This window comes from Bombus affinis, chromosome 11 (genome assembly GCF_024516045.1).
Source record: "Bombus affinis isolate iyBomAffi1 chromosome 11, iyBomAffi1.2, whole genome shotgun sequence".
Lineage (NCBI taxonomy): Eukaryota > Metazoa > Arthropoda > Insecta > Hymenoptera > Apidae > Bombus > Bombus affinis.
Genome location: NC_066354.1, coordinates 10492804 through 10510146, shown reverse-complemented (window position 1 = coordinate 10510146; position 17343 = coordinate 10492804). Strand labels below are relative to the sequence as shown.

The following is a 17343-nucleotide window of genomic DNA, read 5'->3' as shown; positions in this document are numbered from 1 at the left end:
TAAATTTCTGTCACTTGGAAATTTTTCCGATAAATTTCGTCATTTTGTGCCGGTGAATTACGTACGCCATAGATTTTCATCGTAATTTACTAAAATCGCTTTTTCATAGAATACTCAGTGTTAGCAGCAACCGTTAATATATTATAATATTCTCGACGAAAAGGATATTAAGCGAACCCTTGGAATTTTTTCACAATCACAACGTTAAAAAGCAAAATTCAATGTACTGTAATTAAAATACCTACGAACGAAATGTTGCGTTAACGCAACAATTGCTTTAATGGATTAAAACACGTGGCATGTCTCATCCACATCGAAAGTGCCATAATTGAATCGAACCGTCTACATCGAAATCTAATACGAACTTTTTCCAACTGTATTAAATTCAAAAGTGCAAACATCCAATATCGAGAGCCGAATGGTCACGTTTTCCAGGTGATAGCCGCAGGACGTCCGTACGCTCTGCACAACTGCAGCACGACGGAAATGTCCGCGCCTTTAGACGCGGAGGAACTGAACGCCAAGTCCGGAACCGGACTGATAGTTCGCTGCTTGGAGGGTTACGACGGCGGTCTTCCGATCTATAGCTATCAATTGGAAGTGGTCGCGGATGAAGACGGCGGGCCAATTCTGTTGAACAAAACTATGCCCGCCAGCCCGAACGGACCAACTTTCGAGGTGGCAGGCCTAACGACAGGAAGGAGTTATCGACTTTTTCTGTACGCGATTAATGCAAAGGGGAGGAGCGAACCTGCCATTCTCGAGCCAGTGACCCTGAAGGGTGTCGCCATGTACACGACCGGTGAGTACATTGACTTTCTAATGCGTATCGCATTTAGCGGAACCGTTTGACACATGTCAAATCACTTCTCTAATGAGAAACGATTCTTCGCGTTAAACGACGCGTTAAACGACCACCAGTCTCGTTTAACGTTTTCTGCTCGTCGAATCTATTTTATATATGTTGGGATAGACACCTATGAGATGGAGCATGTGTAGAAGCGATCTGAATGTTCGAGAAGGTGCGCTGTGCCACATTTCGTAGATTCTATTCCTGCTTGGAAAGGGTTTTAAGTTTTATGTATTAGAACGAAAAAACGAGTACTATTGAGACGAGTACTAGATGAGAATTATTTTATAAACAGGAAATATTTATTAAGCTCAATTCCCATTACACGATAAATAAAAAATTTGCGGAATCTCGTCTTTGGTTTATTATAATTAGTTACGACATGGTTAGAATTTATGTATCGTCACATTGTCGTTGAATGTCACGTGGCAAATCAGATTATTGAACATCTCTAGCCTGAACAGCGAAAGCAGGCCAGTTTGTATATCCATATGAGATGATAGTCTGAAATATTAACCTACATTTCTGCTTACATAACTACACGAATCATTGCATGTACTACGTGATCATTAACGTTAGCGATATTTGCTATATAGATTTTTGTTACGTAATTACATTTTTTTAAACGAAGAACACTTTTAATATTCGCTTATGATGATCGAGGTTTCCATTCAAAGTATTTTCGATTTGGAATATAAAACGAAATAGGAAATAATGGTTCGTATGAATGGAACAACGAAGAAAGAGCAAAACTTATGAAACGACTGGATACATTGCAGGTAGGCAAGAAATTCGTCATAAAACGACACCTTAGCACGAACTTATTGAACGATCTAATAGAATTACCACAATCGAAAATGGTAATGTTACGCGGAAGCATGCAATTACAAAGGTAATAAATATCGCCAAGCCCTTTTCCAGTTGCATACGAAATAACCACGTTTTAAAGATCTCGATTTAAATCTTTGCACCGGCCGATCGATCGTGCACTGATTTTCGTTCGTTTCGAGTATTAGTCGCAACAACTGGCAATCACGCAATCGTTTGAAGCAGAAACAATTAAACGAAAATTGCTTCTCAAAGATAAGCGATCAAGGATGTAATTACTGCTTATTCGACTGTTATTTCGATAGCGACGATACAAAGAGAGTAACACCATGATGGTTGGGCTCGGTAATTATAGGCGTGTAAGAAATCCTAGTGAATATAAACTTGCAAATTAATTATTTCTTCTGACCTCGAAATACTTTCACTCGAAGGATTTTGGTTGCGAACGACGTTCAAAACGAATCGGTTAAACGTGTCACGTGAAATTGAATTTTCACAGCGATCTGTTTCCTCTCTTTCCTCCAATTTGAGTAAGAACGATGATTCTGAAAAATTGGCAAAACTTTGTACGCACAGAGTATTTTTCTCTATAATGACAATTTCAGTTGCTTCAATTGTGTTTCGAATACATTGCAATACTTGCTTACGATTACGACTGTAAGTTGTATAAATTATTAATCGTATCAGTGCCAAACGATTTTAGAGTAAATTATTTGGTGGAAAATTTCCAAAATTTATTGACTTTTAGAAGACTTCAATAAAAGCATCGAGTATTAATCAGGTATTAAGTTATTGTGCAAGAAGACGCTGGCAAGTTTGAAAAGTTGCACTTGTATGCAGTTGTTTCATTAATTTTCTTCCCATCGTATAAGAGAATCGAATAGTGTTGGCAATTTCCAGTTTGCAGCTTATGAAATTTAATAACATTAATTAATAATAACATTAATTTAACCGCGCAACAGATACCTGATCAAATCAACTTCTATGTGTAAGCGATGTGTAATCTAACGCTTCTCGAGTTGTCGTAAGAATAGGAGAACGAAGCTGGGCATTCATATTCTCTACGATTCTCTAATTCGACTGAGATAGCAGGGGGGTGTATTTACATTATCGAGTTCAGTAAAGCGCAAGAAGCGTCGAGAAGTTTTCTCGTTACCGATGATGATTATTTTCGCATTATCTGTAAGGAGGAGAACGGAAGCTAAGGGAAACTGGGACGGTTCTCGCGAACGAACTTCTTGCCATTGAGAAAACGAGAAGTTAAAAGAAAACGGAACGTCCGGTAAATTTTAAGCCTCGGTCACGAGGCTATTCTCGAATCGTGGCACGGCACGATTAACGGCCAGGAAAATGATCGAAACAGATTATAAATTGGAAGAGGTATAATTGAAGGAGGTATTCAGATCTCCTTCATCGAATATCGGATTTAAATACACCTTCCGAGAACCTACTTTAATCTAAAAGTAATATTCAATGATCGTTATCGTCGTTCTTTGTTTTCGTGGAAAATATGTCGCGATACTCGTTAAGCAATGATTTGATATTGATTGTATCAAGACCCGTGGAAACTTCTGTCGCTTTGTTTTATACCAAGCCTTTTGAAATTTTTACGAGACTAGATCCATTTTCGAAAATGATAATTTTACGCGAACCGCGTCAAGAGTTGATCGATAAGATTACGCCACGTTAATAGAAATTACTAAATGCGGTAAATTTCATTACAGTTACAAAGTATCAATTGTATCAGGGTATTATTTTATTTGACAACTATGTCTACTTTGAAGCTGAAATATCCTTCGAAATATAAATTATTATCGACAGGATTTTATAAAAATTTTAATTTAAGGGAAAATGCATAAAATGGTGGAAAATAGGGAAAGGTGCGAATTCAGCGTGATTTTCGTTTGACAAAAAATGTAAAATCCTATGACATTGGAAACGTACGTAATCGGCATTAATTAAATCGTTGACGTCCACGACTGTCAAATCTCGCTGCAACGCAAACTTTAATCGTAATTGTTCTTTTTGATACGCCACGCGAGTGCATCAATACTATCGAGCATTTATGAATCTCGCTGTAATTCGCGAACGTTGATGTTGCTAACGTTTGAAACAACGACTGACGCGATATTAAAAATTCCTAGTCAACCGTACCGTCGATATGGGAAGAACTTTGCAAACGCTTTATCTTCGTTACACGCTATGAAACTATTGTTAACACGATGCAACCAACTTAATCAAAGATACTTTGTGTCATCGTTATTCGTAATGCTGTGTGCGGTGTCTTATTTATAAGAAGCAAAAAAGGTCGATCGATAGCATTCATTATTTTAGGTTTCATTCCAAGTAGTTCAAATTTTCCCCCTTCAACAGTTTCTTTCCTTTGAAACGTACAACTTTCGCAACCTCTTTGTAACATTTTATTATTAACTCTAAAGTACTTGAGGTTTCTGAAATAAAAAGCGGTCTTCAACGTGCTCTGCGCTCAAAGACGGACTTTTGCTTTGTAAGAAACTAATTAGATTTATATTTATTAAGCATTCGGTATTAGCCGAGTAAATAAGTTTATATCTTTTGTGAATTATTAGTCGAAGGAACGTTAAACGTTAAATGACTCGATTTTTTCGAAATTTCTTTAATTTGTACAAATTTAGAAGATACCAGAGCTAAAAGATCAATGCTTCCTCTATATTTGCTATATTCTATAATATTATATTTATAATTCTATATTCTGAACTCGTTTGCACGATCCAACAAATATTGTTAGCGAGTTATTACAAGAGCGAAGTTTTACGATTTACAAAGAGTTTTGCGATTTACAAAAATAAGTAAAAGGATATTTGCGATGATTTCTAAAACAGCTTCTAACGTTTTATTTATTAATACTGACTCGCTCTTTGTCTCGTCAGAAATATAACCGTTACTTTGACAGTGAAGGAAACTTTGCAGCAATGTCCCAAACTGTTTCACAAAGCCACCCCAGGTTTCAGAGTGTCAATACCATTAAACGCGTTAAACCACCCAGAAATTAAGTGCCCTCATCGTTCCTTTACAATCACAGAAACTTCACCCGTCGATATTTTTCAGCCGTAATTGGCTAAGAGTCGAACAAAACCCACAGATCGTTCGTCGAAGTCGCCCGAAGGTCTCGGGGAACAAAACGGCGTACAAAGCTGCACATAAATCCTGCGCGATCGTTTTTCACGCGGCTTGCCGAAACTGACTCGCGATGGTAGAGGACAGTGAGACGAGGGGAACGAACGAAATAAATAAAAGAAGAAAGAAAAAAAAAAAGAAAAACGCTAGAGTCGCAATGGTAACAGCCGCTGTCGCGACGGCGAATCACCGCTGCCGATTCCGGCGTAGGATGGCTTTTGAAAAATGACTGGCGGAAAAACGCTGAATTCCGCTTTTGTCGGTCCATCGGCGCTTGCACGTGGCCTCTGTGTCTACTATACTCGCGATAGTCGACACAACAACGACGGATATGATTGCAATTGCGCAAATAGTCCAAGCGCACGCGTCGGTATTGCAATTAGTTGGTTAACCGCCCCTCAAACTCGGCCCATCGCCGACGCTACGCTCGACATGGGCCCCATAAGGGAACCTGACTGTGGTCTGGCTCGTTGTTGGCCTTTGCTGGTACACACAATGCTTGAAGTAGAAACGAGGGACCGAACAGAGGTCCGGCTGGTTTACTGGCGCTGAACATAGCAGAACGCAACCGCAGGTATCGGACTCTGCGGACCTTGCAATTAACAAAACAGATTATACAATCAACGAGCACCTATATCTCTTCCGGTGTCCGTGTGTCAGAATCGTTACACTGGCTTTCACGGGCCTTCCGCGATGCCTTCTGCGAGCGCCGACTCTCTATGATAAATACCGGAATCCCCCAGTCGGCTGGTGCCTCTTCCTCTGGTCGATACGGCGCATCCGTTTCTACCATAGCCACGATCGTTTGCCGAATTAGTTTCAGGTGGTAGGGTTTCCGTGTTGGCATGGATCTGACGAGAAAGGATTGTGCGAAGTGAGTGTGCGATATCGAAGTTTCAATGGCTACCGATTGTAGCAAGCGGACGCTTGTCATGGTAGCAGGCTGATGAAGCGATTGATGCGATGGGCTAAGTGATAGGGAAAGGAGGACGAATTGGATTCGGTAAAACTCGATAGAATCGGTAGAGTGGGAATATTTTGCGGCGGAATACATTTGTCCGATTAATGTAGCTTTCAAAGTAATCGATGTCGTTCTATTTAAAATTATAATCGCGATGAAAGTATAGCAGCAGGAAATTAACGATAAGTTAATCGAACATATCAAGATCGTCTTAATTTTCGAGAAAATTATCTTGCTAAACTAAATAAAACAATTTTAATCAAGCATAATGTCCTTCGCTATAACACCGACGATCAAATGTACGCTCCAAGCAAAGATCTCGGGCACGATCGAGCTAACTTCTTTTATCTGCAGTCGCTCTCGCGATATTATCAAAGCGGATTGTTCCGAGCGGTTTCGCAATGAAATTCATCGAACTTTGATAATTATTTAGTTGCACATATGTATATTGTATCTGGTTCTATTTACTATGCATTTTCATTACACGTCATGTTTCTCCAACGACCAAATTTATCGTGTATCCGTTCCCAAGGAAATTGGCCGGAGCAAACGCGAATTCGTAGCGCGGTTTCGACTCCCGTGGGAATCACGGACAAAGACGTCACTGGTCCAGAGTATCGGCCTGTATGTTTGCGAAATTGCTCGTGGCGGATTCCTGGCGCGCCAGAGGCGTCTCGGTTATAATCGACTTTACCCTGGCAGCCCGTGGGACATAACAGAAAGTCGTTGGTAACATACGGTCACGGGGTTAACATTGGGTTAATTCAGTTTGCCGGCGATCTTCGGTGCGACCAACCGCACAGAGTAGGTGCCGACTATCATCCAATTCGCCTCTTCTCCTTCTTCGGCCTTACCACTCTTGGCAACCCTGTTCCTCCTTCTCCTAATTCCAACACGCCTGACTTTGCACCCTAGTCTGTCCGTGTGTAAGGGTGGCGAGCTGCAAATATTGATTTGACGACCGTAAGCCCGCGGCGTTGATTTGTCCGAACGACACGGCGGCTGCGGAGCCGTCGCAGCCAATTTTCGGCCTCTTTGCTTTGTCCTCGTTTGTTGGAACGCCATTGGGGTCAATTCTTCGAGAAAGTCGTCGCAGCACCGCCCTTTGTGCCGCTCTCTCCGCGCATTCAGCGCTTCTATTCTGTAGCTTCTCCGAAGCTTCCGTTCGAAACACACTGGCTAACTTGGAATGTTGGAACTGGCTACGTTGCCTTTGTAAGTGGTAGAATTTTTTCAGAATGTGAACAGAGTGTATTATATTTGAATTGAAATTGATATTAGAGTTGTGATCAAAAGTATCATGATACGACATAAATCAGTTTCGCGTTACAAGCGTATGAAAATTGTCAAAGGGAGATTTCAAGAGCTAAGAATAGAAAATTGTAAAGATAATATTTGATCATTGTTTCCTAGAGTATATTCTTCTTGCTGGGCGTCAATTAGTATTATAATTCTTTTGCCAGAAATTAGTATTGCAATCGGCATTAATACCATTGTCAAATAAAGAACAATTCAGGAAGATTTCGTTTTGGAAATCCACGATTGTCTGTTGGTTGTCTACCAGAAGCAACTAACTACTAGAATGTATAACAAGATAGTCGAATTCTCTACGTATTATAGAATACGAGTCTATAATCTGCACGGATGCTACATTATCGTTGCTCTCTTATCAAAACCTCGTTTGCATGGTAATTGCGTTACCACGTAACATAGAGACAATAACTGTAATCGGTACAGATACTACGTCATATTATTTAGCATTATTGCTATTTCTACCACCTCATTTACCTATATTTTTCAATTTCTGCATTTAACCGATATAACGTCGTATCGTCTCAATTCCAAAGGACAGCGAACATCTAATATTTCAACATTGAATTTGGCATTAAGATTCATTCAACGTGGGTTGAAATTCTTCTATGCGGAGGCTTCATCTTGGCAACCGAAAGACATCAAGCGTAATTCCCAAGGTGGAAAAACAAATGGCAGCCGAAACCTGCTCGCGTTCCTTGTCCCCATCTCCCTTATTCTCTCTCTCTCTCTCTCTCTCTCTCTCGACTCAAGGCAACAGTACAAAACGAGTCGCGTTATGAAATGCGAAGGGATTCGAGGAGATTCTTTGTCAGTGGACAAAGACAATGCCGGGTAGACGAGCGGTTTCTCAGGTATCGAGGAAAAGGAACCCGGTTGGCCGTTAGGAAAGACGAAAGAAAAACGGCGAATCGAGCCGTGGTGGCGATGATGACGCGACGGAGCAAGGAAATGAGCGCGGAGAATGAAAACGCGAACGACGCGCGAACAGAATCGCTTCTCTCCATTTCATGGTGGTGGCTGTTGAACTAGCTCCAGCTAATCCATTAGGAAAATTAAGCGTGGGATAGGGCTTTCCTTATTCCTGACGGAGTAATGTATCCTCTGGTTCTTCTTTGTTAACCCCGCCCGACCTGTCGCGGATCGTGGAATAAGAAATAAGGCCGTCCCTTCTTTAAGCACACACCATGCTCCGTCAGCCAAGAAAAAGATAGAGGGAGGAACCATAGCCCTGGAGAGTGAAAAAACGAATAAGATATCGGAGATGAGGAAACGAAAGCAAGGTGATAAATAGTCATTCTCCCACGTCTTTTTCCGACCACCATTCTCCCTTTCATATCCAGTCGAGAACTATTCGAAGAACGCTTCTGTTTTGGCTCCTCAGACAAGCAATTTATGCAATTGCTTTTCTCTGAATATCGATAAATTTTATACTCCAAGAGCTATTGAAATTCGCACCGTAATTATTTCGCGATTTCCGTGTTATTTTTCTTTTCGCTGGAAATTAAATATTTTAATTGCTTGATTTCGATTTGAATGTTTGGTTTACTTTATTAAAAGGAAATTTAATATTGACAAATGCTTTTTAAAACGAATATTTTTCTACTAAATCTATTTATGTTTACGTTAAAAACCTATTTGAAATTTAAAATTCGACGAACTTTTTCATAACATATCAATTTATTTATGTATTTTCATACATGAGAAGAATTCTAAAATACTTCGAAAAATGTAAGACGCACTGCTCGAATCTTTATCAAGCTATTTGAAATTTAGATTTTATAGCAATTTCCCAAGTTTTAAGTGACTATTACTTTTAATACGTGAAACATGCAAAATTTGATATTTGCATAGCTCTTTATAACTCTTTAAATACCACTTATTTAATTTTCTTTAAATTTCACTTTGTATGGGAGCAAAATAATATTTGGAATTCAGATCGAAATTACAATGGAAAAATTAAACGGAATATTGAGATGATAATTGAATTTTTACAATTGGAACACTGAAGTTATAAAAGCTATGATAATAATAACATTGAAATAATTTGCGATAATAATTACATTTCATAAATTTTATCGCTTTTTACGAAAAATTGATAAAATAATATTACCTACTAAGTTTAATTTAAAATATGACAGATTTAATGCGTTCTCGGCATAATGGTACATCTGAAATTAAAATCTATTCCGCAGCTGCTAACTTCTTCATAGAATACTAGTTACGCGATATTGTTCTACCGAAGCTGAACACCATAGTTCGCCAGTGAAGACCCTTAGGGCACCATACACAAGTAGATTCTATCTCATTACTCATCCAAGTTCCAAAAAATTCCGAAAGTACTTCCACATCCGTGCCAAAAACTACATTGAGAAAGAATTCCCCACAACCATAAAAATTCAATTCAAAGTGAAAGCTCCGTCCTCGACGTCGTAACAAAAATGGCAATGTGGTGAAAATGTGATATGATTTTCTATACAGATATAGAATCATGAAATCATAAAATCGTAAACATTGATTCTTTTTATTATACGTATATTTCCATTGAAATATAACAAAGTCATATAATTTCATGCTTCGACAATTTTATTTTATCGTTAATTTATGAAAAAAAATCAACTCATCTATGTGAAAATCAAATTGTCGAGTTGTATGAAATTATAGAATTTTATTCCGAGTTCTTTCTAGTATCTCCTATCACATAACTCTTCCATTATAATTTTTATGTCATCGAGTATTCTGATTTAAAAATTTCGGACAAAAATATTCCGGAAAAGTTGCCCTAGTTTTGAAAAATACTTACCAATGACGAAGGAAGGAAAGTGGCACGATGAGGTTTCTAAATTTCAAAGGAAAAGCTCCGCTCTATTTTCTAAAACTCATTTACCACTCCGTGCAACTTTTAATCATTTAAAAATTAAAAGAAAATTACTTGCCAGGATCTAGCATCCGTCGAGATCCGGCATCCAATTCAATTTTCTAAGTGTCTTAAAATTCGCTTCGCGGAAACTTTCAAAAGTTAGAACGACCGAATGCGATGTACTAAAGAAAAAGTTTATCAAAAGTTTATCCTAGATATTGTAACGTACAAATTTAATGTAATTGATTTTCACTAAAATATAGTAATAATTTACATCTAATAATACTTTTATCCGTTTCATTTCTCAAATTACTATCTTTAGTTACATTTCCTTTAGGATAGAATTAAACTATAGTAAATGTTTACCCAACAAAATACTGAAAATGAACATGACACAGAATATGCTAATCTTAGATTACTCTCCGAAAAACATTATCCATTGCATTAAGCCTCGGTCTTCGCTGAGATTATGTTTGACACTTATTACAGGTTGAAAACAATTATTCATGCCATATAGAAATTTTTTACTAATTTCACGTGTTTGTACTTAACATCTTGTAACGCCTATATATGTATACTTTCACATTTTCTCCAATTTTACCAATACAATCACGACGGTCGTGTCTCGTTACAATGCTAATTAAGTTCCGAAAACTTTCGTATAACGTACATAATATATTGATCAAGTTTTCTATGGTAACTATTTGAATACTTCCGTGAATTAGCGTACACCGTCTACGTAGTCTATCGAGTAAAACGTCAGAGGAAAAAGGAGATCGACGAGTTGAAAGCAACGCAACAGAAAGAAATCGTGCACGAAATCAGGAGCATCGAGTCGCTGGTTGATAGAATAAGAAAAAAAGGGAAAAAGAGAATCGAGTACCTTCAGGGTCGTTTCCCTGTTCTTGACTTAGCAAGATATCGATTTCGACCACGAACTCCTCGACAAGTTCCTGCATTCGCTCGGATAGACATTTCGATCGTATGCGCGCGGTGGTCGATTGTTTGGCCGGAAGCTAGCACGTGGATGGTTTTAGAATGCAATTCTTTCGAAATTGGTTTCGGGTTTCCGCGAGATTGCTTCGATTTAGGATGAATTGTCTTGACTGCCTTAAAGTCGCACGCTAGCATGCCCAACACTTCCGGCCAGCTTAGAACGCGGAGAAGTTTCGGCCAACTCGACGTCTGTGAAACTTTCTCGCAATAGTCTCGAGTATTCCGCGGAAGCGACATCTTGTTCTTTTCCATTCTCTTCGTTATGTTTACTTTATGAAGAGCAAACGCGAAACAAGATACAGGAAAGAAGCTTAAATCGATGTTATCGCGACAAAATTACGGTTTCAGTTCTAAGATCTTATTTCTAAGAAGCATTAAACTTCATTCTTGAACAGATAGATATTACGAAGATTTAAGCTGCGCTTTTGGATATTTTGTATAACTCGGAGAAGAAACGAAAAGTCCAAGGAGTAAATTTCTGAAGAATGTGAGAAATGTTCCTAGTACGTTTTAAAGATAAACAATCTTCATTTGCGACATTGTTAATTTTTATTTTTGTATTTATGGACCTATGCCTTAAGTTTCTTACGTATCTTCATATTCTTTAGCGAAATAAGTATTTGGTTAAATAAATTATCGATTAAAATAAATAAATCTTTAGCAAACGTTCGTAAAATGAGAAAGAACGCAATAACGATTCCTTTCCTTTGTTAAAACGTACCATTCAGAGGACGTAAATTCTCCTTGCATGACACACAATTAGGAAATTATTAAAACCTTCGAGAATTTTATTATCTGCTTGAAGATTATTCGTATTCGAATACTTGCTATCAAATAGAAATAAATAATCTTATCCCTATGTTCCAAATCTATTCTGACACTCGTGTTACTACAATACTTTTTCTTTATCGTATATCGTTATTTCGTTTCAAATTTCAATTCAGACTTTTGGTAAACTGCTTAATATTAAGGTAGATAGGAATACGATAGATTTGAAAATCAAGCTACAAACTAAAATTTAAGCCATCGATAATTACGAGAAGCATGCGTATTACGAAGTTCGGCTGTCAGACGCGTAAGTCACTTTTCGACACGAGAATGTTCACTTCGTCTTCTGAAATACGAATTACCATTGTCGGTTAAATGTATACACGGTGACGAGAGAAGCAGGCTGCGCGTCGAGCTCCCATTTTTCTTCGTGTCTTTTGACTGTCAGGGCGTGCAGCATTCCGAAACCATCCAGCAGAAAAATTCTCTTTCTGGAGGAGTGTTGACAGATAGCTTAGATGACAGTTGGCATCTGTCAACTCTCCAGAAGGGTTGCATAATGATTTCAAGTGCATACACTTGCGTCGTAGTTTCCAACGCACGGTTATCCACGCGTTTCGCTTTACTAGCGTGCCGTGACTGCATTGTTTATGCAGGCGGAACAAAGTGCATGGTCAACACGAAGTTACGACAAGGTGAGTGTCTTAAGTGTATTCAAATTCCATCCTGAAGAAGTTGCACTCATAAAGGAACGAGGAGCTGTCCTCTTAAAATTCCTAGACATTTTCAACCTTATTTACTGTTGCCCTCTGTTTACCGTTTTAAACTTCCCAATGGCTAAAAGAAAAAAGAATCAACCGATTAAGACTGGCGCACTGTATCCTTCTGCGATTAAATTCGTTGGAACTTTATTGGCTTTTAACTCGTTCACTGGCGTGCCTTGATGTATTACTCGAAGAATTTTTAAAGACAAGATTAATTAGATCGAGGTCTTTTTTTGTGGGGTTCTGAAGAATTGTGGTGATTATACAAAAGTAATGTGAACTGAGATTTATTAATATAGTAGACGATCGACTACTTAAATTACTTTAAATACTTTTTTCATTTTTATGAAATGTATATTTGCACAAAATATCTTTTAGTTTCTATGTAGATTTTCGTATCTTGTATCAAACTTTATCAAATATCAACAAGATTGTCGAAATATGTTTCATATAAGACACATAATGTATTAATAAAAGTATTTATAAATATTTCTTATGAGTGTTCAAATAATTTAAATAGCCATAGTTTATCTCTTAATAAAAAGAATAGAAAAGAACGAATGAAAAGTTCTTTTTAAATACGATGGTTATTTCTCCGTGAAATATACGAAAACTGAAACACGAATTGCCAGAGGAGCCAGTTGTTAGAAATGTGTTCCCATAATCTTCCGCTTTTTTCGCCCGTTCACTCCTATCCCGAAATAAATGCTGCGGGATCGTAAAGCTCTTTGCGAATATGTCCGTTTAAAATTGCCAGCTCCTACGAGCAGCGTATCATCCAGAAAAATATATAGAGCCCGAAGATTCGTGCAATGAGATATTTCGTTCTGGATGATAATAAGTGTCGTTTAGCGAAATTATTACAGCGAACGCCATGAGAGATTTTCGACGATAGTCGGCGAACTATTCAAGAGAGCGAGATGGGAAGAAAATGCCAAATGGGGCGACGTCGCGGTGCATTGAAACGACAACTTGACTTTGTTAAGACGAAACAGACTAATTAAGATATGAAATGAAGATCGACGGCCTCGGGAATAATCAAGCAATACACGGTGTTGCACGCAATTGGACCAAGACATACACTATCGTTCATAAGTATTTGGCCACCTGTACGGTGGATCCCTGACACGGCGAAAAAATTACGGCCTGGTACACTTAGAACGCGATAAACGCTCTGTACAATGCTTTAAATAAATTTTGACATATTTGTCGATTTTTTGGTTTGAAAAATATGCGCCCATATAACGAGGAACGCATTCCTGCGCTGTACGTTTCCATTGTATCTTTTTGAACTGTAAGATTCTCGTGAAGCAGGCATCTACTACAGTTCGATTCCAGTAACGCGAAAAACAAAACAATAAATTTCGAAACTTTTAACCTTTCTTCATTTCGGAAAAGAGAACAATAAGCCATATAAAACAGAACACGAATCACTAAATGTGTCGAGGTTGACTGACAGAAGAACGAGTGAATGAATTTGTAATAGAAAAATATATTGAAATAAATAAGGGTATAAGTATAAGTATAATGTGTACTGATCCAGATCATTACTGTTATAGTGTTACAATACAATAGAACCGATAGAGAACACGTACATATATTTATAGCAAAGAACATTACCAAAAAGGTTAACCTTGTAGCTGTAGCTAAAGACTACAAGAAACAACAATAGAAATCTTATAGCTCTTTTGTTTCTATACCTTGTAACCCAAAACATAATTTGGACCTCTCCTTACTTAGAATATTTTTTTGTTTCACTAAATTCTATTCTCTTCGTAACAGCTGTCTCCAGGTGATGGGTATACAAAAGAAAAGATATAGAGTTTTTCTTGAAGTAATTACTTCAACAAAATATAAGACTATTACAATATTTTATCGATTCCTTATTCTCCTTTTCTGTAAATATCGATACTTTTCAATGTTTCATTAAAACTCTCATTCGTGCTATCTACCTACGATAGTACAAAAAGTTATAAAAATCCAGAAACATCACGACATATGTATTCCCCAGGATATTTGTTCTTCTATCTGCAGCTGGTTTTCCCTTTGGCTGTACGCGAAAAGATAGTTGGTTCATTATTAAGGAATACTTTCAATATTTAAAATTGCTGCCTAAATATTCAAAGGAGGCGATACGGAAAGGCGGTAGAAACGTAGTAGCACGCAACGCAAGCTACGTTACCGCTGGATATATAAACGTCTATCCTAAGTATTTCGTGCGTGTTTAGCCGGTTATTTCTCCTATAAAAGGCAGTCCTGGCAGTAACATGCATTGTTGTTACCGTTGTTGTTATTACCTCGTAGTGGTAGTAATTTCCATCAGTCGTTACTGCAACCTAGTAGCAGGTATATCAATATTTGGCAACAGTTGACGTGGTGGTACCTATTCCCCGTCGTTGCTTCATTATTTGCTCTTGTTTCTGTCACAATTAGTAATGGGACGGTAGGTTGGCGGAGCTCACGAGTTCCAACGCAAACAGTCCAGGAAACGTATTTAAGCTAGCTGAGTATGTTTGGTTCACCAATGGGAATAGTTGAGACACCAGTCTTACGACTCCTATTCTACGGTTAAACTTGAAGCTCATTTAGACTGTTTCAGCAGATGGGGAACACGGATCGTCGCTGTGATTTCAGATGGGTGATTTCTTGCAAGCGTCGTGCTAGCAAAATAATCGCGGGATGCGTTATGATTTATACCGAATCCTCTGATTCTCTTTTTTCCGCATGGAACATGGATATTTGTTTTTGAATTGTGTGGAAAGGACGTTGAATCTTCTGACATTTTTTCCTATTGCAGAAAGGAATGAAGTAATGAAGTAATAAGATAACTATTGTCAGAGAATAATCGAGGAGTTAGTTAGAGAAGTGTTATTAATAAAATCGTTCGTTCACATAAATCTAGTCTAATAGCAAAACTAAAATATACAGATATTATTCTAAATTCTGGCAAATGAACAAATAAAAGTTAGGAACAAATAAAATGTAAAAGCGTATGGTATGTGGTATAGTGAGTAAACCCGTATCAATCGTGTTGTTAAGAATTTATATAGTGACTTTTACATGGAAAATAGTCTGATGTTATTTATGCAAACATATATAAAACGCAATTTTTGTACGATCAGATCCAGAAGTGACTGAGCGCGATAGGTTAATGCATCGATAAATTAAGAAATTTATTCGTGTTGTACAAATTACAGGATGAAATCGTCCAACGTCCATAACTCCGGCTAATGGATCAAACGAAAATATTCATGCATCGCTATGAAAAGTTAAATAAAAGAGAAAAATATCGTCCAAAGAGAAACGTTAAAAGTATCAGATAACGATCACCAAAAGTTGGTTCTGTCCTTGGGTAGAACGATTTATGTTTTATTAATTGCGTGTTAGCGTACACTTTGTGTATATTGTTCTACAAATATATGATTACAATCAACGCGTTAATCAACCATTTTTATCGTTAATACAAATAACGACTTATCTTTCGGTATATCTGAGAACGTAGTGAAGGTTATGGCTCATCTAGACAAGATCCATTTGGAATCGCGGGCGTTACAACATATTCTTCTTGGCGCGTACGTCTGAGCAATTTCGCCGTTGCCATTTTCCACAGCAATCGATTAATCTGCCGTCGAGCTGGTTCCGGTGCAGGGATATCGGGATGGGAGTGGCGAGCAACCAATTTCGCGGCGGAAAAAGTTTAATTACAGTGAACGTTGGTGACATATTCCGGTGTAAACACGTCTGTACAGCGCGCCAGTAGAGAAAGACAGTTCGACGACTCTTCTCGAGGTAGAATTCTTCCTCGATGGTGACGCGTCGCTCGCTTGATCACCGGATGTCGTTTCGTTATCGTTCTACCCTTTTGCTCGTCGTTGCTCCTCTTTTTATCTTGTACACACCGACTGCCGTTCGCTAGGTGGAGTTTAAATTGGTCCGCTTTCTGCCGGCAATCAAAGTCTAATCAAACTTTAACGAGTATCACGAATGCTCCCTGGACGATCGTCCAGCTCGGGAATTCAACGCCGGCTCGATCTGCGACAGTATAGTCGGCAAGGGTTACGCTGGATTTACGGCTCTTTTAAAAATTTCAACGATCAGCCGACAACGTTGAATATAGGCAGATGTATGTCCCGACCGCTGAATTAAATTTTACCGATAGGTTTCGTTCCCCTTTTTTCCACTGACAATGAGACCACGTCCATTCAACCGAAGTATGATTAAACCTTAAAGTATCAAATTCCGTCGCGTTATAGAAATTTTTATAGTTCGCTATATTCTTCTCTATATAGTTGCTGAACATTGTGGTTTTATTCACAAGTACTATAATTACTATTAATAATTAATTATCGTACAATGGTACTTAATAATATTTAAACGATATTATGAAATTTGATTATTTCCAGAGGATGCTTTACGTTCCGAACAATGCACGGCGCTAATTTTATCGGTATATTTGTCTTGAAACATATATTTAAGTTAAACAATGTCGTTGTGCCGCTTCGATTCAATTTATTTAATGCGAAGCCCTTTGTGAAATGATATTTAAATGACCGATGAAAATGATCAGATAAAATATTCCTCGTGTATATATATATATTTCTCCTATATAAAATGTAGCTATCCTCGAAGTTCCTGGAGTATGTTATTATAGATTTTTGATCCCTTTCAAGTAGAGAGTATTCTAATGCAAATTTTAAACCTTTTTCTGCAATACCATAACCAAAAATTTAGCTATGTTCGTCGTAAGATTGTTGAAATACGTTTGAAAAGGTATTGAAGTACTTAGAGTAATAACTACGAATTCCTCGGATCAATCATAACTGGATTTCTCTTTTAATTCGGATCATTT

At 37.9% G+C, this 17343-nt stretch overlaps 1 protein-coding gene across 2 annotated transcripts in view; it reads left to right on the top strand.

Moving 5' to 3' along the window:
- LOC126922200 (hemicentin-2-like) overlaps nt 1-17343 on the top strand; it is a 204530-nt gene that overhangs the window by 174491 nt on the left and 12696 nt on the right. For both annotated transcript variants that reach the window (XM_050734565.1, XM_050734564.1), the window contains one exon: nt 436-802. In XM_050734565.1, coding sequence (XP_050590522.1) covers nt 436-802 — 367 coding nt within the window. The remainder of the gene's footprint in view (nt 1-435; nt 803-17343) is intronic.